This window comes from Nicotiana sylvestris, chromosome 4, assembly GCF_000393655.2.
Source record: "Nicotiana sylvestris chromosome 4, ASM39365v2, whole genome shotgun sequence".
Lineage (NCBI taxonomy): Eukaryota > Viridiplantae > Streptophyta > Magnoliopsida > Solanales > Solanaceae > Nicotiana > Nicotiana sylvestris.
In genome coordinates, this window is record NC_091060.1 from 96,340,472 (window position 1) to 96,364,551 (window position 24,080).

The 24,080-nt window shown below is 35.0% G+C and overlaps 2 protein-coding genes across 2 annotated transcripts; both read right to left on the reverse strand.

The window, feature by feature from the left end:
• Window positions 1-3,142: 3,142 nt before the first annotated feature.
• LOC104224916 (magnesium dechelatase SGRL, chloroplastic) lies at window positions 3,143-7,670 on the reverse strand. Its single transcript, XM_009776642.2, has 5 exons — window positions 7,316-7,670; window positions 4,959-5,135; window positions 4,679-4,837; window positions 3,771-3,917; window positions 3,143-3,479 (listed from the first exon to the last, which is right to left on the reverse strand). Exons 1-5 carry the CDS (start codon window positions 7,505-7,507, stop codon window positions 3,363-3,365), a joined length of 792 nt encoding a protein of 263 aa, XP_009774944.1. The 5' UTR covers window positions 7,508-7,670; the 3' UTR covers window positions 3,143-3,362.
• Window positions 7,671-15,699: 8,029 nt separating this feature from the next.
• LOC138889868 (uncharacterized mitochondrial protein AtMg00810-like) lies at window positions 15,700-17,381 on the reverse strand. Its single transcript, XM_070173208.1, has 3 exons — window positions 16,890-17,381; window positions 16,643-16,777; window positions 15,700-15,843 (listed from the first exon to the last, which is right to left on the reverse strand). The coding sequence occupies exons 1-3, from the start codon at window positions 17,379-17,381 to the stop codon at window positions 15,700-15,702; spliced, it is 771 nt and encodes a 256-aa protein (XP_070029309.1).
• Window positions 17,382-24,080: the final 6,699 nt, after the last annotated feature.

Sequence of the window (24,080 nt, forward strand, 5' to 3'; positions counted from 1 at the left end):
CAAGCCTCGCGCCGTCATCGTCGTCGCTCGCTCGGCTCGGCTCGGCTTTGGCTTCGAATTTGGATTTGGTCAAATGATTAATTGATTAATTTTTGGACCAAATTTATTTGTTAATAGTAAATATTAACGTAATATTAGTAAATATACGGTTTTGCAAACGGAAAATTAATATTAAATCCAAATTATCTGTTTCCTCAACGTCCGGTTTCCATTTTTTGTAACGGAAAATTAAGTTCCCTTCCCGTCCGTTTTTCATTTTTGTAATGGAAGAATAAGGTTTGAATTCCTATTTTATTATTGCGTAAATAGCCATTTCCATTATGGCCGTTTTGCTTAAACGGTCATGATAGCCCTTCTGAAGAGTCACAACATATTGGCTATATATATCAGATCATTCTCTCAGATTTTCCATACGAATTTCTGAGTTCTCCTCCTTTCTTCTGCATTGTTTTAACTACTAAGCAACAGTAAGTGTGATTTGCTACTAATCTTTGTGTTTGCTAAAACACTGGGGTTTGAAGTACCGCTACACCAGTGTGTAATTCGTTCTATCCTAGGAGGAAATAATCCACAACCTTGAGTACTAGGAGGGGATTAAATTCCTTAAGGAAACACTGTGAATTCAGTGGACTCAGATTAAATTGTGTTTTTGTTTTTCATTTCTATTTATATGTTATTTTTATATTCTCCAGAATTATTTTACAAATACAGTATACTAACAGTTGGTTCGAAAGTTTATGGCTTCATATTTATTGTATCTAAATTATTTATGAATACTCTTGAGAAGTTATTTCCTTAATTTGCATACCAAACACCGAAAAATGAATAAGATTACTACTCCCTCCGTTCTTGTTTATGTGAACCTATTTCCTATTTGGTATGTTCCAAAAAGAATGACTCATTTCTAAATTTGAAAATAATTTAGCTAAACTTCCCATTCTATCCTTAATGAGAAGCTTTTATAGCCACACAACTTGTTTAAGACCACAAATTCCAAAAGTTTTCATTTTTTCTTAAACACCGTGCCTAGTCAAACAAGTTCACATAAATTGGAACTGAGGGAGTACTTGTTTTCCAAGAAAACATTTTCTTGGAAAACATTTTCTACGTAAAATATTTTTCGTTGTACCAAATACACCCCAAAACTCCACTAAATCATCCAAAAGCTGAGATTTAAGCTCCTTAAGATGTATCCAATCTATTCTAATAACACTCACTCATAAGGAAGCAAAAATTTGACTTTTTTTTTGCTATAAATAGCTAATTGGCTAATAAAGATAATATTTAGTAATATTTTATGAATTGACCAATTTTTATAATAAACTACTTATAAATGGACATAACTGGCAGTTTCCCTTACCTTTTTCGTGAGTATTATGAATTTAGAATTTTTACAGTAACAAGTAATTAAAAATACGTAAAATCATAGTAAAAAAAAGTCATTTTATCTCAAAAAATAATAATGTCATATAAAATATCTCAAAAATAATACTGACATATAAAATGTACTACGACATGATGACGCTTCTGTAGTTACTCTATCGGCGCATTTCAGATACCTATCATTTCCAATTTCACTTCATCTCAACAATTAGCTTCATTTCTAACAATTCAAATTCCATGCAAGTACATTCACAACATGTTCAAAACCACAATTAAGGCATGTTTGGGGGTCGAAATATTTCGAGCCAATATTACTTAGAGAGAATGCGAGCTCAAATTCTGTAGGAACTAAACCCTATAAATTAAAAAGCCTACAGAACTCCTCAATTACCAGCCAGTGTTGTTTATCAATAGTTGCAGGTAGGGGTGGCAAATGAGGTCGGGTCGGATATGGGCCGGTCAAACACAGGTAATGCAAACACGGATAAATTATTCGACTCGACCCATATTTAATACATATAAAAATGGGTTAACCGGCGGATATATCCATGACTTCTTGAATATGATCACTTCCTAGTTTTCCAAACTTGAGGAACCCCCCATTTGAGGCTTTAGTAAGGTAGAAGTTAAACTCATTAGTTATCCATTGATTATCTATTTCTAAGTGGATAATATGATTTTTATCCATATTTGACACGTTTTTAAAAAGTTCATTATCCAACCCATTTTTCAATGGATAATATGGGTGGATAATTGTTTTCTTTTATCTATTTTGCCACTGCATGATTCTAAGTTGAATTTTCTTTTCCTTTTTTTTTTGTATGTGCATATTCTAGTGCCATTGGGAACAAAGCTCAAGAATAGCTTCTATATTTGAGATTTCTAGGATCTTGATTTCATTGACTTCAATAGTTTCGTTCATGTTATAGAGGGAAATGCTGAAAAAAGTGGGTAATGAGGATTGTTTGGATTACTGTGTAGTATTTTTAGAAATAGAACAGTGAAAATTTTCAACTAAGCTGCTTTCACTTCTATATATTATGTATTATGGAGGCACCAACCTTCAGGTTTAGGGTATCAAGTTGCATATTTGTTTCCTAGGCTCAAATTTATTTACAAACTTGGCTATCTTAAGTTTATAATCGAGTTGTTTATAGATTTTTTACACCATCAAAAGTTGACCTCTAATAATAGGTAATTCCTCGTACCAACCTTGAAATGGTAACCTTAAAAATAGATAAGTGACCTATCACTTGTTAAATTGCATTGATGGTGTCATGTTTTTTGCACTGTGATTGTATATAACTTAAATTCTTTTTGCTTTTGCTTTTCATCCTCATTTTCTTCCTAAGAGAGCAAGTTGAGAGGGCACAAAAAGACAGGAGTGGGCTCCTATGAAGAATATTACCAAGCAAAATCTTAGATAGACCATAAGGCAATAAGGATATGAGTTCATTCTATTGCCAATGACTAAACAGGAGTCATTCTAGTGTACTCTAATAATCAGATACCAGATCATTCAAAAGTACAAAGATTAAGAAAGGTGAACTTGTACTCCTTTTTCCCTTCTTCTCCAACAAAGGGGAAAGGAAGAAAGCAAAAGAGAAGAAGAAAATATCATCTTATAACTAAGCTCAAATCTCATATTTGACTGTTTGAGTAATCAAGCAGTTTGTGTATAGAAACTAAAATTTTCAGAATAATAAGTGGACATTCAATCCCAACTCCCAAGTAATAGGGTGAAAAGGGGCAACCTATATTCAGACACAATAGATATCGATATGTAAAAGAGAAAATAGTCATTGGTTTTACAAGAATTGTCAGTCAAGATCTCATTCGAAAGAATGCAATACATACAAAAGAATCAAAATGACCTTGCAAACAATTCTTGTCTTTACAAGTCATTGGAATGTAGGATCCCATGACTCTAAAATGTGTTTCAACAGAGATCCTTCCAAAATCCATGAACCCTTCTCACCTTAGAGAAGGAAGGTGAAAAGAGCTTGAAAGATTGATTTTGCACTTAGGATTTTTGGCGGGTGAAAATCTCCCTTGCTTGTCGATAACAAACTGTTGATATGATCCCCTTGTCTTCCCTGGAAAACACGAATAAGTTGTATAAAATCCAAAGAATAAGTTTTAATACAGTTTTGTTGACTTCAGACACCGGTATTATAAATCTTTCTTTAACAATAAAGCTGAATATCTTGAAACTATACAACAAGTACTATAAATCACACATTATAGAACTTGAAAATGATTATCACATAAAAGGTTAGAGTTGGTGTGCAGAAAGATCATAATCGCTTTTGATCTATTAAAATTGGATCGTACAGACAAACAAGTTTGAGGGAGTTAGGGATGACATTGTCATAATTCTATGCTACCTTAGCAGCATCTTTTAGAGGACCCCAGCATTCTACACGATTGTACTTCTTCGAGCTAGAATGGAAATAGACTCGAACAATAGCATTCATTAGTTCTTCATGCTCCTTGAAGAAATCTGAATCCCCATAGAGCACAGCCTCAAGTACCTGGCAGTTCAGAAACGCAATCAATTATGATACTAATTAAGAGAGTAAGCAAACTGTAGACGAGATTAGAGGTAAAAACCAAATTAAAGTTCCACAGTGGAATGAAAAAGAAGTCCTTAAGCTCATCCAACTGGCAGCAATATACTAGAAGTAGTTATACACTGGAACAGTTACAGTGTCAAAGGAAATTCCAAATAGTAAATTCAAGAGGAGGAAAATTTGAGAAATAGAAATACATAACTGGTAGAGGAGCAGTTTCTTTAGCTCATTAATTTAGTTGTTTGGATAACTTCATATAGGCAATATGAGCCTAACATCATTGTAATAACTTTCAGTTACGGCATTTGTTACATTACCTTGGACAGAGAGGGAACCCTCTGCTAAAGACTAAGGCATTACCAGAATACTTTTAATCTTGAAGTTGAGGTATCTGTCCGTCCCTATGTACACTTACCATGCAATATTCTGGAGTTAATATTTGATCCAGTAAAATAATCTTGGACAGGAGGTACATAACCTCCTCTTTATTTCGTCAGTGTCCTGAGCTATATTTTCTGAGCAGATATTATAAGTTTTATCAATGTGACTTGCAGGTTGCAACTTAATGCAGCTATATGCTAATCAAATTTCACATTTCTTGGAAAACGCTTTTCTAATCAAACTTTTCTTTCTTTTGTCCCGGTAAAAAGCATATAAAGCATTTATCGAGGGCTTTGGTCTCTAAGCACATAAAGGGGGGCACAAGTATTTTAAGAAATTACCAGTGGCAGTTCCTTGGAGAATATATGGTATCTGAACTCGGCAGCCAGCTCTTGTAAGGGATTTGGTCCACTGACATAACAGTGGATGTCAAGAAACAAATTGCCTTTCACTTCTGTCCATTCAGCAACCACATCATCCTTATTATACCACCCTTTCAACTGCCATCGAAAATGTGGCACAAGAATTGAAATCAAATTACAAAAATTTCAAAACAAAGTTCAAAACCAGACACAGCTTAAGGATAAGCACTTGCTCGTTCAGAAATGCAAAATGTCATACCTGATCGTATTGGATATTATTTGAGATGGTTAATGTGAGATTAGCAGTAAAATCACAATGGGAGAGGGTATATGTCCGTGGCACAATAGTGGAGTATGTATCAACTTCTTCTCCTTTTAACAAGACTTCCAACTTTGATGCTTCAAATCTTGCTGGAGGACCCAAGAGCCTAACAGCCTGGACGTCATGACCAAAAAAAAGTAATTATTTAAATTAAGAACTCAAAGTCAATATTTTGAGTTTTGCAACATAGTTGTCATGATTGATCATCCCCATTTGATAAGCCGAGGTTTATCAAGTTGAATGAAAAGTTTTTGATTCATTTTCACTATAGACAGACAACACTACAAAGATAAAGTGACATACATATAAAAGAAATTGATTCATCATCTGTAACATCTACTTCAGAAATGATCGTCTCAGTAGGCACACCCAAAATACAGAAAGTTTATGAGGAGAAGAAGGAAGATGAGACTGCCAAACATGCAGAGGAATGTAATAAATAATGTAATTGTGCATATGAATGTAATGAATAATGTAAAAGGATCTCCTATGTTTTTCAGTAATGAAGATATAGTTGTCAAGCCTTCTCTTTGCTTTTATGGTGGAACGGATGATTGGCCAATTTGGAGTATTGCTAATCAGGGTACTTTTACTGCAAATCTACTTGGCAAAACCTGAGGAGACGAAGGAATAACTCCTTCACAGCTTCTATGATTTGGCATAAGAAACTCCCATTCAAAATCTCTTTCTTTATGCTTAAAATGTTACAGAATAGGATTCCAACTGATGAGAATGTACAGAAGTTCTGTATGGTTCTCTAACTCAAGAGCCCTTACTCAAGAGGGCTTGATCAATTGGTGCGCTGGGATGAAAGAAAGTTCTTCGGTACTCCTCCAGGACGAACAGTTCTAAGTGCTCATGTTGTAATAATCACAAGGAAGAAACAGTCACTCACCTTTTCTCTGAAAGCCATATTGCAACTCATGTTTGGTCCTTTTTAGTAAGAGTGGTGGCATTACAGTCAGGCCTGGAAATACTCGACAACTACTCGTGTCATGTTGGTTATCTAAGGCAAAGAATGGAATTCATGCTGCTCTGCTCCAATTCCTACCTTCAATTATATGTTGGGAGATATGGAAAAGCAGGTGTTCTGCTAGATTTGAGAAGGTACACATGTCTGGTAAATTCATTATTATATAGGTATGGAGAACCATGACCATGCTCCTAGTCAGTCTATTTCCTAAAATGCAACTGCCTTTGGATGCTTGAATTGTGTAATGTAGTGGAGAAAGGCAAAACAAAGTATCAGCAGCAAAATGATAAGATGGATGAAACCTGACTCTGGATGGCTGAAGCTAAACACAGATGGTTGCCGTAAAGGAAATTCAGGAAGTGCTGGCGTAGGTGGTGTCATCAGAGACAACCTTAAATGCTTTATTTTTGCATATGCTGAAACCTATGGTAAATGTAGTAATAATATGGCTGAGGTTATAGCTTTGAAACATGGAACAAATTTCTGCACGATAGAGGTTTTCTCAATGTGAAGGTGGGAATCCGATCCCAAATTGATTATTGACATGATTATAGACCAGATTGTTCAACTCTCTAGCAAAGGTTTTCGTTTTTGTCCTTACTTTCAGAGAGTGAAACACAGTGGCTGATCAACTAGCTAATATGGGAGAATCAATAAGGGGTCAGATTATAATTGCTGATACCAGTTCTTTACCGGATACAGTGCAATCCTTATTGAAGCTGGATCAAGATGGCAGCCCAAATTTCAGATTTAAGCCAATGAAGAACCATTTTGTTATTAATGATGCTAATTCTACATAATTTTGTACATTGTATAGTGCTGCTAACGATAGGCATAGTATCCTGTAGTTTAGAGCTTAATTGTCAAATTGTTATGGAGGCAATCTTCCAACTTAGGCAGAGTTCTTGGCATTTGTCGTTCACAAGGATGATCTATGTCATTCTTCACCATGTTCTGGAGGTTATGGTCTATGTCCGCCTCCGTGTACTAGTTCTTTTTGATAATATACGAGTCGGGGTCTATGCCTAATAAATAATTAAAAAGAACAGTGCAGCAACATTAAAACAAATTAACATAAAATACGATGAATTCATATCCATGAATACTCATATAACATTCTATAAATCGTAAAAAGTGAATCTACATAATTGAGCAAATTGTACAAGTTCCTCAGTAAAATATTCAATTCCCACTTCCAATAGGCAGAACACTACACAATCTACAGAATTTATCACACAAAGGGAAAAAATTCACATCAAGAAAACCGCACAATTATGACTTACAACATGTTCACCAAAATAAAAAAGAGACAAAGAAGAACCTGGAAGACAAGGGTATTGTAAGGGGGTTTCCTGTCACTAAAAGAAGAAATCTGCAGGACAGCAGGAGTTGTTGAATGCTTTACTTGACAATTATAAATGTAAAAACAATTTGATGAAGAAGGGAAATGGTCTCTGTTTGGAGAGGATGAAGAAAGTGCAGAATAGTAATGGTGACTGGCCATGGATTGCATGACAAACTCATCCTCTTTCCTTCTCTCTACTATATTCTATTCCCCTTAAACATTTCACAACCATATACTTTTCTCCTTCTCTTTGTTTCTTTGTGTTTCAAGAATGTGAAAATTGTGTTGACAGAGAGACTAGTGAGAGAAATGGAAGAGAGAAGGAGAATATGTGGATGCGGAAGGAGAATGTAACATTTCAGAGGTCCATACTTTTTACGAGGGCCCACAAAATCCATAATAATTAAATGGACCAATAGTTTATTTACATTTGTGTATAACTCTCATCCTCAACTCGAAAATACATAACCTCACAAACATCACAATTTTCATACATATTTTTTTTTCATTCAAATACATAAGTTTGGGGAATATAATTTAGGCGGAATGATTTTTTGGCTACTTAAACTTGTAGGGCATTTGAAAGTCGATACATGAACTTTAAATTTTTCCATTTGAACACTCGAACTCATTATTCTTTAACTAATAAACACATTTGACCATTGACCATGCCCATGTGGCGTCAGTTGGTCCTAGTCAGCCTGCTGCATGAGGAACACGACGCAGAGGAGTGTGAAAGCCCTATTTCCAACGCCCAACGATCCAAAATGGATTGTATTTAAGTGGGTTCTTATTCATTCCTTGTAAAATATATTATTCCTCCATTTTCCTGAAATATGAAGCTCTATTTATTTTTATTTTCTTTTCCCAGACCGTGAAAATGATACAAAGTCCTATATTTTATCATTGTGGAGTTGAAGCTAATTAGTTTTGCATCACTTGGAAGCCAACAAATCGAGGAAGAAGGTTTTATAGGTACTTAAATTATGGTCGAAACAATTCGTGTAATTTTTTTAGGTGGTTTGACCCACCTCTTCCAGATCACTACAAACAAGCGATTTTCAGGGTTGTTATCAAGAATTAGAGAGAGAGAGATCACAGCTTAGGAAGAGGGTGAATATCTCTGTAACTTTAGTTGTTGTATTAACACTAATCATTGTAATTTTCTTCTTAGTCTAGTTAGCAGTAATCATTGTAATTTTCGTCATAACCCTATGTACAATGATAATAACAAATTGTATAATGAATTTTTGTGGAGGAAAAGCAATGTTTGACATAAACAAGCAGACACATATAAACAATCAAGTTCGATCAGCCTTCTTGTTTACAAAATTAGCTACTGAAAGTTATCTCGTAGCATAAACACTTTAAACATTGTGCCAAAATAAAAGTCATACTTAAACATCCATAGTTAACCTACAAATTAAGTTCTGCAACTAACAGACTTAAGCTATCACAAAAACAAACATTCAGCAGATCATTATGGTTTGAGAGGTTGATGTTTTGCTGAGATGGCTCAAATGGGGACATGGAGACTAGCTTGGTTGAGATGAGGAATGGACTTGAGATTGGCTAATGCTTACTTGAGTTTGTCTTCTCCTCAATTGTTGTTGAAGTTGCCTTTGTGTTATAGCATTTCTTCCTTGCCATCTTAGTCCAGGTGCACTATATCCAAGATCAATATTGATATACCCAGCATCCACTATTTTTGTAGGGGCAAAAAGTACTCTATCTCTTGATCCACATTGCATAGAAAGTCAAATTAGTACCCAAAATACTAATACCTAAATAAAACTCTAAATCCAAATCACTTACCATTTCTATCATTGTCCCTGAATCACTAAAAAAGATACTAAATCCAGCAATTCTTGGTCTTCCTCGAAGTCAAGTAGCTCTTGGCCTTCCTCTAACACTAGATAGAATATTCTCAGAAGTCCTTGATCTCATACTTCCAGTATCCAAATATAGGATAAAGTACTATCTAATAATGTAAAAATAATGGTCCTAATACAACTTAATTAAAGTAAAAATGAATACTTACAGATGCACTTGCAACAGTTGATGGTTGAGTATTTCTAGTAGCAGCAGTTCCATATCCACTTGCAGCCTGAGATGGTTCAGTATTTGTGGTATCAGTAGTTCTAGATCCACTTATAACAGTTGATGGTTGAGTTGTTCTTTGAGCAGCCTGAATAGTCTGAGTATTTCTGGTACCAGCAATTCCAGAACCACTTGTAGCAGCTGATGGTTGAGTTGTTCCTTGAGTAGCATTAGCATTTCTGGTACTAGCAGTTCCAGATCCTTGTCCTTTCTGAAATTTCTAAAAATAGAGTTATAGAAACAAACAAAATACAAGTCACAAACAGAAAATAAATGAATGCATTATCTAAACATTTACCACGATAGGACACCCCTTCTTATTATGACCTACTGTCTTACAATGAGAGCATGTCATTGGTGTCCCTTTCCTTGATCTCTTACCAAACTTCTTTTTAGGTTCATCCTGAGCTTTTCTTCTATTTTTCTTAGGTCTACCAAGCATCTTAGTAATTACAAGAGGCTCAACAGTGAGATTCAGAGTTGATGGATACATCTCCATATTGGTTACTGGTTGTATGTAACAACTGAAAACCTTCAAGTATGTTTCTTTCTTGTACTAGTGAACAACATAGTCAGCAAGCTCAAATTTCCTAAAAGATATTGCACATATTGCATGAGAGCATGGTATTCTTTTGAGCTGCCATGATCTGCATGTGTTGCCCTAGCATTAACATCACTTCTTTGCCCATATGGTGTTTCATTAAAGCCATATGATTGAACATTAGTGGGGTCCACATTTATACCACCAATACTCAATATTTCATCTAGGTCCAAATTAATATATGGTATATTAATTGTATGACATGGATACACATCAACAAAATCTCCATCCTTAAGGACTTTACACAAAGCTAATACATCGTTATCATATTTCAGAAATCGAAATTCTCCTTTTTTGTTAGTTTTTACATGCATATTTATCTACTATTAAGTACCACATATCCTTAGCCCAATCATTAGAATGAATTATATGTAATTCATCAATGTCAGCCTGAAGAATAACTGGCTAAATTTGCCCATTTATATACCTCATAAATGGGTTAGCCAATAACCACCCTAGATGATGAAACTGTAATTTTACATATACCGCCATTGAAACCTATAAAAAAAAGGCCAAGTCAGATACACTTTAACCTTAAAAGCCATAATTTTATCATAGTGGGAGATAAGAATATTTTAATATGCAAAAAGCTCTAATTTGTTTTAACCCTAAATGCTAGATCAATTATGAAAAAGATAAAATCCCTAAAGTAAAGTTAAGATTCGACTATTTTTCCCAAAAATTCTAATTTAAAATATCAAATAAAAACAAATATTTTGTGCATGCAAACAAAAAATAGCTCCGACTACCACACATTATTTCATAAGAAATTAGATGGCAAATGAGAAAGCGACATCAAAAGAGACATCCCTAAAGTAAAGCTAAGATTCGATTGTTTTCCCCAAAAACCTTAATTTAAAATTCCAAATAATAAATAATTTGTGCATGCAGATGAAATATAGCTGACTATCTTACATTAATTCAAGAAAACATATGAGAAGAGAAAACGACATCAAAAGAGACAAACTAACCTTCAGATTTTATAATGTCACTAGAATCGAAAGCACAACCAAACGAAGCTTGATCAGAACGAGATTAACAGATAATAAACGAAAAGGCGAATAATGATGAGTGATTATGATCGATTTTGGAAGGGGTGACTGATTTTTCAGGCTATTACTAACCTAGGTTTAAGAGGGGAGGGTTTGGTTAGAGCGAGGTAAGAGGGAAAATGAGTAACTTTTGGTCGATCTATGGAATAAAAGAGAGGGGGGGGGGGGGACCCCGATCAACTGGGTTTTGTTTTCACGCCCTTGACATGTAACAAATCCATTGGTTATTTGTTAACTGGATGGACACGTCTGTGTATGTGTAATACACGCGCGTAGGGTCAATGGTCATATGTGTTTATTAGTTAAGGGAATAATGAGTTTGAGTGTTCAAATGAGAAAGTTTAAAATTCATCTATTCCCTTTTAAAAGCCCTACAAGTTTAACTGGTCAGGAAGCCATTTTCTATAATTTATAACTTTGTTATGAATATTCAAATCCTTTTAGAGATTTATTTCTAGCTTTGATATAAAATGGTGTTTTGCGAAAATGTATTCCCTCTTGGCTCATCCCATTTATATATGACATTCTTTCATTTAGATATTCAATTTTTTTCCCTTTGTTAAAAACTTTTCTGGCGTTAAATTTGAATTTTTTTAAAGTTTAAATATGTAAAAGTATGTATGTGAGTTTAAATAAGTAAATATAAATTTAAAAATCAAAGAAATTAACATCATAAAAACATAAATACAATTTAACACTAGAACCGTTCTTTTACAACCGTGTTTTTTTTCCTTAGAGTAAGAGTGATAGAGTTTTTGATCACGTCCAACTCGTTTAATAAAAGGATTAGCGGTCATTGTATCTCGCATAGAATTAATCTATTAATTATGACTTTATCGCAAGAATTCACGCAGTCAACTCTTAAAGTAGAAAATAATGATTTCTTGATTGTGTTACGTAGTGGCAAGTAATAAAATTCTCACGAAATAAACTTAAACTTCTGAACAAGATTATGGAAGCCTAGGGTTGTGATTTCTCCAAATGTAGAAGTCCCTTATGCTACGTTAATATAATTTCGCGTAAATTTTCTATTGATCATGGGTACTTCACTCATTAAAATTCTCTCTCGAGTAACTACAATAATTTACTAAAGTACTCTCTCAAATTACGCTAGTTGCACTTTTTTGCCACGTCAAGGTTTTATTATTTTTAAACCCACATTTAAATCCTCCGTATTTAATTTCTCATATACTTTAGAAGCGATGTTATTCAACAATCAACTAAATATGCACTCTTTCTCACGTAATACATGAGCACAGTCAATCAAGGGCCCTTCAATCAACAAAGATAATCACGTAGTTGAACAAATAGAGAAAATCCAATGGCAGAAATATAGTAAGCGTAACGGATCATCCTCCAAGAGGTGGCCAGTGTTTTTCATAACACTAGAGGAGTGGTCTCATATGCCTATTAAAATTTGAAAATAACAAAATGATCTTACAAAATATCTTATGTTATTTTAACTGATCTCGCGTAAAAAAGAATCATATAACAAAAATAACTTTCGCAATGAACTACAACCAGACCTCCCACATAACTACCAGATTACATCAATTGAATATTCAATAATTAGAATCACTTTCACAATAAAACGAAAGTAAAATGTTATAATGATGGGTCTTTTGTGTAGAGGACTTCTTGAAAACAACAGAATATACAGTCTCATTTCACGTTTGGGCTTGCTGGATGTTGTTGATTGAAATGCTTGGTGTTGGACCTCTTTATTCTTCTTTAATGAAAATCATTTACTTCTTTTCAGTTTTCTTTTTTCATCGGAAAAAAAAAATCAGAAATAGCCAGATCTATAACTGTAATTGAAAAAGTGATAGAAATTTAGCGGCCACTTTTTCATGTAAAGATAAAATCTGAACAAAATCATCCTTAAAAATTCGGAAAAATTCCAGCATAATGTACTGAAGCTCGAATTGTTTACATATGAGATTCCATCATAATATGCTGGAATTTCGTGGCTATTTTTCAATAACTTTGCAAACGCTGACTATTATTCAATTACCGATCCGAAAGCTGGCTAGCCAGTTCTATTTTCATTTTTTCGTCAAGTAGTAATAAGGAAAGCATCATACAAATATGAAATAAAAACATAATTTTTCGATAAAATTTGACCCCAAGTCCCGGGAGCTATTGGTCTAACTAAACCACCATCTTTAACTATTACATCGAGATTCCATTAGCTATGGACAAAAAGGAGAAAAAGAAAGATCCCGTTAGCTGTTTATTTTCAGACTATTTAAGTTAATCCACATGGTTCCCACAATTTGGCGAAAGTTCGCAATCTCGAATAGCCTTTAACCTCCAATTTTAAGTTTCACTGCGTTAGCAATCCAATCTTTGAAGCAGATTAATTCAAGAGCATTTGTCCACTTTGTTAATACTTTTTTCAAATCTAGATATGTCTTCTTCTTCCATTTGAACTTTTAGTTCTTTGTCCTTATTTAAAGGTCTTTGAATTTTTAATGTTAAATTTATAATTTTAGCCAGCCAACATAAAGAATGTTAATTCAAATGGTTAAGAATTGAAATTTATCACTATAATACTTTCACACTGCGGTAGAGCCAGGAATTCATATAAGAATATTCAAGAATACATCTAGGACTTGAATATGTGACCTAAGACAATTTTTGAACCCTTTACAATCACATTAGCATAAGAGAGGGAATCCGTATAACAAATATATATAGAAAGAATAAAGAAGGGGAGGAACAAAACAAGAGAAAGCTTTTACTGAATGAAAAAAATACAGCAACTAAATTCTGGAGAAAGCAATGCCTATTTGCTATATATGAAGATAGATCACCAAACCACACCAAAGGATGTGGTGCAGTGGATGGGACTGCTCCTCCCTTAACCAGAGGTCTCGGGTTCGAGCCCTGGGTATGGAAAAATCCTTGGTAGGGAGCGCTTCCCCCCGAATGGGGCCCTACGCGGTGCGAATCCGGATATAGTCGAGCTCCAATGCGGGTACAGGATACCGGGTGAAAAACCAAAAAAAAAGATAGATTACCAATACCGATATAGCTCCTATTTTATATAGTATTAGTATATGTACCCGCGCGATGCGTGGATTAGTTCAAAGGGAAAATGAGAGGAGAGAGATAATAAAAAAAGATGTATATTGCAGAGAAAATTTAGCGACTGTATTCAAAAGAATTAAGCCCAAAAAACAAATAATATATGCAACTTTTGCCCTAAACTAAAGCAAATTGACCCAAAAAAAAATCAAGAAAAATCCAATTATTTATTGAAATATGATAGGTGATATTTAAAATTTCTCATCAAATAGCACATTGTAGTGGTTATGAAGCTTTAGCTATATGACAGACCATGGGTGAATCTTTTTAAGGCAAAGCAGCTTGTGATTTTTGCCCGTAAAAGTATTTTGGAAGGTTATGCATTATTTTGTATAACTTATAAATTCCAATATTTTATGATTGATATTAGTACAAAATAATTTTACATTATGAAGAGATTTGTTCTTCATACAGTAGTACCAACTACCAACTATCAATGAATTCCTTTAAGCATAGAGCTTAGAGATCATATTGTTTCAAAATGACACACCTGGAAGGGGTGTGAACTTTTTTTAGCCCATAAAAAAGTAAGATAGAATGTTGGGAAGTCAATGCTTATGCCATATTACCCCTTGATAAAATCTAACATACAAAAGACGGTACATAATAGTTGTACATGATTAAATACAACTATACATGAGGCCTGCAAAAACATTTGCTTCCTTATCAACATCTGTTGCCAAACAGAATATCACAAAAAATCCTAAGGGAAGAATAAAGAACAAAATTAAGCTTTAATTTGTAACAATTTATAACCACCAAATAAATCCTATTCTACTTCTAAGAGACTCATAATAGAAAATAAAGTTCCTGAACGTATTCATCTAAACGTTTATCTCAAACTGTCAAATATGCTTCATGGAGGATAAATTAGGACTGAGAAATAGTGATGGAAAAAGTTCATGGAGGCTTGGTGACATTTTTATATTTTTGACTTCCTCTGAATTGGAATCAAAGTAAATGGAGAAGTATCCACCATTCCTATAAATTGCACCATTTCGAAACATTTCTCTATCATAGCCATAAAAGGGTATAGAGGAATAACAATAGAATCTTCATGACATATTCCCTGTCAAACAGTCCAACCAAACAGAGTTCAACTTTCAACGGCAATAAAATTGCAGCAACAGAGAAGGTACACTAACTTCCTTAATTAATTCAATCATGGATATGTTTGTAATAGCAAGTGAAGGGCGATAAAGGTTGAATGATAATTAAGTATAAAAGTTCGATTAGTTCAAATAACTAATACGTTGCATAAATATATCGCTAACAGAAATAGTCAAGTAATTAAATATTAAAGTACATATTCTTTAATAATAATCACGATCAAAGAGTAATATTAAAGTACATATTCTTAAATAAGAACCTGGATCAATACTTACATTCTTTCGCTTCAATTCAGAACTTGCCCAAATAATAGAAGTACTTCCTTCCAAAACCTACTTGACTAAGGAAATCTATAATCGGATAGGTAAAGTCATTTCAGTACAAACAATCATGGACTTTTTTCCTTTTTAACCACTTTGCGAACCTTTGTTGCTCGAGAGCTGACAACTCGGATCGTCATCTAGTTCTATTGATGATGCCTTATTTGCGGATCTTGTCCTCTTGTCATACGTCTTCAATGAAGACATCATGTCATTATTGTCTATACTTTCCTATAGGAATAAACAAAATGAACATTCATATGCTTAATTTGTTAAAAAAAATAAAAATAATCATATCCATGCATATATAGTCGTTTAGCCATTATTTTTATATTTAAGCAGAACAAATTAAGCTCAAATAATGACTTTCTTTATTATACTATGATGAGAGAGAAAAGTGAAGCAATTGCAAAACAAATTTATAGTTTTATCAAAAAGTTCCATGCAAGTGAATAAAGTATTTCATGATTTACGCATAAATACAATCTTGTGATACAAATATTAATGCAGTTTATCAAAAATTTTAACAGCATATACGTTTACTTACTACTGAATATTAAACCCTTGAATTCTAAGAATTGAGTTCTTTAGTGAATACTTCAAAGAATCCGTGTTCGTCCAGTAAACTAACTCCTAAAATCACTCTACTAGTACACCACTATTTACTCCTAACTCCCAGGCCACTTTCTAAGGTGATCAAACCTCACTTGAATGGTTATTTTGACCTAGTAAGTGCAGTAACCAGTACTGCCTAATGCAAGGCAATAAGTTGCACTAATTTGTTACACTCCCCCTTCGTGCAAGCTTACGATTAACGACTCCTAGAGCATCTCGAAAGTATTGAAACTTGGGCTTCACCAAAGCTTTAGTGAATATATCAGCTACTTGAGCATTGGTGCGAACACTTGTGAGTTCCATCTCTTCACTTAAGACTTTCTCATGAATAAAATGATGGCAGACCTCGATATGCTTCGTTCGGGCATGGAAAACTGGATTCGATGCAAGTTTGATCGCACTTTCGTTGTCAAACTTGATTTTCACAGCATGGTCTACTTCGTGGAACATGTCTCTGATCAACCTCTTCAACCAAATGTGCAGCCATGGTTGCTGCAATATATTCAGCTTCGGTGCTAGACAGAGCAACAATATCCTGTTTCTTGCTACACTAAGAAACTACTGCTAAACCAGTGTTAAAACAGTAACCTGAAGTTTAGTGACGACCATTTGTATCTCCTGCCCAATTTGCATCAGTAAATCCACTCAATAAAAATCATCACATCTCTTATACCAAAGCCCAAGAGGCCAAGACTAAGAGATCCTTTCACAAAGCGCATAATCCTTTTTGCAGCATCTAAATGACAAGTTATGAGATTATGCATAAATTGAGAAACGACACTAATTGAGTAAGAAATTTCTGGCCTTGTGATGGTCAGATAAATTAAGCTTCCAACAAGTTGTCGAAACTTCCTCGCATCCTTCAAAGACTTCCCTTCATCTTTCTTTGACTTGAGATTTGGCTCCATTGGAGTAGCCTTTGCTTTTGACTCCCCCATGCCAAAACGCTCCAAGAGACTCTCTGCATAGCCTTTTTTAGAAACAAAATAACCTTGATCTGATTTTTCCACTTCTAGACCAAGAAAACACCTAATCTCCCTCAAATTTTTCATCTCAAAACGAACATACAAGTCATTCCTCAAAGTAGAAATTTCTGATTTATTTTCTCCAGTTATTATCACATCATCAACATAAAATAATATCAGGAGATGCATATTTGATTCTAATTTTACAAATAAACTAGAATCCGAATCAGAAACTCTAAAATCACAAAAGATTTAAGTATTGAGCAACTTTACCATACCAAGCTCGTGGTGCTTGCTTTAGGCCATAGAGCGCTTTCTTCAAATGGAAAACATGATTTGGAAATTGCATAGAGACAAAGCCATGAGGTTTCTCCATAAAGACTTCTCGATCCAACTCTCCCTATAAAAATGCATTTTTTACGTCAAGCTGCCACAATTTCCAATGTTTGAAAGCAACAAGCGAAATAAGGGACCTGACAGTTACCATTTTCGCCACCGGGCTAAACGTCTCCTCATAATCCAGTCGATAATTTTGATAAAATCCACGAGCAACTAGATGAGCTTTATACCTGTTAATAGTACCATCTGAATTTTTCTTCAAGCGAAAAACCCATTTGCAGGTGAACGGCTCACACTTTTCTGGTTTGGCTACCAATTCCCATGTTTCATTTTTGTCTAAGGCGTCAATCTCTTCTTGCATTGCTCTTTCCCAATGTGGAAAGCTCTTTGCTTCTTCATAACTTAATGGCTCCTCAGTACTTAATGCTCCTGTAAAGAAACATGAAGTCACAAAGTGATTGTTAAGTTCTACCTCATAATCTTTGAGATAGCCTGGCCGCTTTTTCTCTCTTGTTGACGTTCTGACTGCTTCTTGTTCACCATCTTCTTCTCTTGAAATGTTTTGATATGGGCATTCATTTTCTGCCTCTTCATTACAAGATGCTTGCACATTTACTTCAGGAAATAATAGCTCCAAATTGTCTTGATCATCACCAAGAGCGACAGACTTTTGAGCAGAAAATGGAGATGACACTTCATCAAATACCACATATCTAGAAGCAGTAAACTTTTTTTGTCTCTGGATCCATGCACCTCCAACCCTTCCTATAAGAGTCATAGCCAACAAATATACATTTTCTTGCTTTCGGTTCAAGTTTGGTTTTATTAGATTTGGGAACATGAACATAACAAATAGAATCAAAACCCGAAAATAATTCACATTTGGCTTCTCGCTATATAAAATCTCAAAAGGAAATTTTGTTCACCTGGCCATGGAGGCAACCTATTTGTCACATGGCATGCACATTGAATAGCTTCCGCCCAAAGCGCTCGAGGAAGATTCTTGTCATGCAACCATGAAAGACAAATAGAAGCAAGATAGCCAAGTTTTCTTTCTGCAACTCCGTTCTGCTGAGGAGTGTCAGGACAAGTCATTTGACGAAGAATTCTATTGTCATCACAATACTGGAAGAAGTCATGTGACATGTATTCTCCACCATTGTTGCTCCGAAGACATTTTATCTTTTCTTCGAACTCTTTTTCTACAGCAGCTTTTGTACTCCACAAACTTAGACAATACTTCACTTTTCTCTTTCAAAAATTTCACCCAACTGAACCTTGAGTGATCATCCACCAACACCATAACATAGCGATGCCCACTATAGCTTGGTGTTCTCATTGGTCCCATCAAGTCTGTATGAACGAATTCAAACAATGTGGATCTCCGATTTGACGATATTTTGAAAGGAAGACGATGAGATTTGCCATATTGGCAGCCTTGACAAATCACATCCTCACGCACATTCTTCAAAGTTGGCTAGCCATCTATCAACTTCTTAGAAGGAATCTGCTGCAATATTTGATAGCCTACATGACCCAACCGAGCATGCCAGATTGCGACATTATCTTTTTGGCTTGTTTTCTTTATATAGGCTTCAGCTGCTGACAAAACAAATAAAGAACATTTCTTCTCACCAGTAAAAATAATATCAGCAGAAAATAATAGTATTATTTTCATATATTGTCAAGCGCCTTCACATCATTAGGTCCAAACAAGACATATTTTCCAGAATCAGTAATTTGAGGAACTGAAAACTAGATTTTTTGTCAAACCTGGAACACGATAAACATCATGCAACTTGATACTTTTAGATTTACCAGCAACATCAATTGTCACAACACCTTCTGCTATTGTTGTTTTTGGTATAATTGACAAAAGCTTGCGCTGACTTTTGAGTGCGGGTCAGAAACGGGTCAAGAACCATTGGGTTCAGCGCACGGCCGGTGATATTTTATGGGTTCCTTTTTAACTGGAGCTAGCTTCGTTTGGAGTCTTGATTATATGGTGGACTAAAATTTCTTGCCTTCACCCACTTTTCATCATTTGTGAACACTTTCAAACGTGAAGCATATTATGCCGATGTCTTTAAACAACGAAAAAAATAAGAGGAGAATGGGTTATTAATTTTGATTTGAATTGTCATTTCCCTCTATACAAATATTTGCTTTTAAAAATTCCAATTATCTAGAAATACAAGCAGTTCATGCATTTCTTTTATGATGTGCTTCTCATTTTCAAGTAGAAACCTTTTTAACTAAAAGTTAAATTACATTATTACCCTTATTTTAGTAAATTTAGATGAAATTACCCTTTAGTTAAATTTTTTTTAAAAAAAACCTTCACCTACGCGCAATCGCAATTCGCACCCTTTCCTCGGCGACAGACGCCTATTCCAAAATACTTTCATCTAACCATCATCTTCTCAAGCAGTTGCACCGCTACTTTCTCTCAATCTTACTTTTTCTCCATTAAAATAACATGTGTGGAATCTGATCTCTACTTCACCAAATTGCCATATTTTTCAATTAGTTTTTTCCTATTTGGTTTTTCCTAATCTCTTTCTTTATCAGATTTTTAGGGCTATTACTGTTTCATCTTCCCAGCCCTAAATCCTAGCCGATATTGATATCTGGCATAGTTAATTTGTAAGTTCCTTGCTTTTGTTTTCTAAGTTCCTTGATTTTGTTTTTTCATTGATTTTATTTTAATTTTACCTTAAATGGTTTCTAAATCGTTGTTTACAATTGTTCAACTGAGATATATTCTTTGAATTAGTTAGAATTTGGAGATGACATGCATTAATTGAATTTCAATTTTCATTGCTTGATTAGAGTTTACTTGAAATTGCTTTTTCTGCGTTACTTTCTAAAGTTTCTATGTAACCTTTGTTTACTGTTATTGTTGCGGAAGCCAAATGTATATAGTGTGAATGAGACACAACTACTATACTAAAAATTATGGCACCACTAAATAATAAATAAGACAATAATACAACAATAAAAGGAACACCAGAATTTACGAGGTTTGGCCAATTTTGCCTACTTCCTCGGACACAACCAATATTTTATTCCACTTCAAAAATACAAGTGAAATAATACTAAAGAGAGAAGATACAAATGCCTTAAGAAGATAAGAAGGCAAATGAGAGGTGTGTTTAAATCCTAAACATTAGGACTTCTTTTATTGGGTGAAATACCAACCAAAATTGGTACTTCACCGATGCGGGACTTTGGCACTCAATAAATCTCCACCTTGGCAAAATTTCACATCTTCAATTTTCTCTCAATAACAAATTTTGGTTGTGTCTTCATCTTCAATCTTCAGTGTTCAACTATGTTGATCAAATCCAAACAATGTTGAAACTTGACTGCAGTCACCACCTTTGTCAACATATCAGCAGGATTCTCCGTAGTATGAATTTTCTTCACCGTGACTCCACCTTCTTCTATGATTTCTCATACGAAATGATACCGAACATCAATGTGCTTCGTCCTTGCATAATAAACTTGGTTCTTCGCTAATTGAATAACACTTTGACTATCACAAAAAAAATATGATACTTTTTTGTTCAACTACCAAGCTCCTTTAGCAAACCCTGAAGCCAAATTGCCTCCTTCACAGCCTCTGTAATAGCCATGTACTCTGCCTCTGTTGTAGACAAAGTAACTGTTGACTGCAAAGTAGACTTCCAACTAACTGGTGCCTTTGCAAAAGTATACACATAACCAGTAGTTGATCTTCGTTTGTCCAGATCACCTGCAAAATCTGAGTCACAATATCCAACTACAGACTGATTGCCTTCCTGCTCAAAAACTAACCCAACATATACAACATTATGAATATACCGTAGAATCCACTTCACGGCTTGCCAATGCTCCTTTCCTGGATTATGCATATATCTGCTAATAACTCCAACAGCTTGTGAAATGTCAGGTCTCGTACAGACCATTGCATACATCAAGCTACCAACAACATTTGCGTATGGTACCTTTGACGTATACTCTTGTTCAGCTTCATCTTTTGGCGATATAGTAGTACTTAGCTTAAAATGGGGAGCAAGTGCAGTACTAACTGGCTTAATCTTTTCATCTATGCCAAAACATTGTAGTACTCTTTACAAATATTCTTTCTGAGATAAACAGAGTTTCTTTGAACGTCTATCTCTTATTATCTCCATGCCAATAATTTTCTTTGCCTCACCCAGATCCTTTATCTCGAACTCCTTCTTCAGTTGAATCTTCAACTTATCAATTTCTTCTGAATTCTTGGAAGCTATCAACATATCATCAACATATAGGAGAAGATATATAAAAGAACCATCTTTAAGCTTTTGCAAATACACACAATGATCGTACTTGCTTCTCTTGTACCCTTTCCGCAACATAAACTTGTCAAATCGTTTGTACCATTGTCTAGAAGATAGTTTCAATCTGTACAACAATTTTTCAAGTTTGCAAACCATATTTTCCTTTCCAACAACTTTGAATCCTTCTGGATGAGTCATGTAGATTTCCTCCTCCAAGTTTCCATGTAAAAACGCAGTTTTTACATCCATCTGAACTAGTTCCAAATCCAATTGTGCTACCAAAGCCAACATAATTCTAATGGAGGAATGTTTTACAACTGGAGAAAATACTTCATTGTAATCAATTCCCTCCTTTTGAGCATATCCTTTGGCCACCAATCTTGCTTTGTAGCGAACATCTACTTGGTTAGGAAATCCTTCCTTCTTTGCAAATACCCATTTGCACCCAATTGCTTTCTTTCCCTTCGGGAGATTGGCCAATCTCCATGTATGATTCTGATGAAGGGACTGTATTTCATCATTCATGGCAATCCTCCACTTATCTTCTTCTGAACTTTGGACAGCGTCTTTATAAGTAGTAGGAACATCATCAGCTACAATTGAGGTTGCACAAGCAACCGTCTCTATGAGACGAACAGGTTTCGTTATTGTTCTTTTTGGCCTGCTGGTTGCTATTGATTCAAGTTGTTGTTGAGATTCCTGAGTTGGAATCTCCTCTACTGGCTCTCCTTCCAGAGGGTAATCTTCATTTGTTTCCTCCTCTTCTTCTTGTGTAGGAAAAATAAATTTTCCCTCAAACTCCACCTGCTTAGAAGCACCCTCATTTTGTTTGGTATCTTCTGTTACATTATTTACCATAGTAGATTCATCAAAGGTAACATCCTTGCTGAATATTACTTTCTTTGTCATAGGACACCATAAGCGGTATCCTTTGACTCCAGAAGTAATCCCCATAAAAATAGCCTTCTTTGCCATTGGATCCAATTTTAACTCTGTCACATGATAATATGCAGTTGAGCCAAATACGTGCAAAGAGTCATAATCTACAACAGGCTTTCCATACCATTTTTAAAATGGTGTCTTGCCCTTAATAACAGCAGATGGTAGACGATTAATGAGGTGGCATGCATATGTAACTGCCTCAGCCCAAAATTCTTTGCCCAAGCCAGCATTGGACAACATACACCGTACCTTCTCCAGCAAGGTCCGGTTCATACGTTCTGCCACTCCATTCTGTTGTGGTGTATGTCTAACAGTGAAGTGTCGGACGATGCCATCATTTTCACAGACCTTATTGAAATGATCATTTTTGTATTCACCTCCATTGTCTGTGCGAATACACTTGATCCTCTTGCCTGTTTGATTCTCCACCATCGTCTTCCATTTGAGAAAAATTCCCAACACTTCATCTTTGCTCTTCATTGTATACACCCATACTCTTCGGGAAAAATCATCAACAAAGGTTACAAAATAGTGCTTCCCACCCAATGAAGGTGTTTTGGAAGGACCCCAAACATCAGAGTGTACATAATCCAAAATGCCTTTAGTATTATGGATCGTTGTACCAAATTTAACCCTTGTCTGTTTCCCTTTGACACAATGCTCACAAAACTCCAAGTTGCAAGCCTTTACTCCTTTTAACAATCCTTGATCTGATAGAGTTTTCAAGAATTTTCCTCCAGCATGTCCCAAGCGCATATGCCATAGCCTAGTTGTTTCTGCCTCTTTTTCGTCACTGGATGTTACTGTTGCTGTCTCAATAACTGTACTATCGCGATAACGGTACATGTTATTGTTCTTCCGATTGGCCTTCATTACCACTAGTGCACCGGAGCATATTCTCATCACTCCATTTTCTGTAATGATTTTGAACCCTTTTGACTCTAGGACTCCCACAGAGATGAGATTTTTCTTCAAACCCGGTACATATCGAACATCTGTTAATGTTCTGATCATTCCATCATGGTTCCTTAATCGTATTGAACCAATGCCATATAAGGTAAGAGGACTGTTATCCGCTGTGTGGACGACTCCATATTCTCCTTCTTGAAAATCCACGAACCAGTTCCTGTTGGGACACATATGATAGCTACAAGCCGAGTCCATCAACCATATGTCTGATAATGTTGATGGCTCTGTTGTAACTAATGAGAAGTCTGAATCATTACCATCAGCTACATTTGAATCTATAATGGCCTTTCCATTGTTATGATTGACCTTATTCTTCAACTTCGGACAGTCT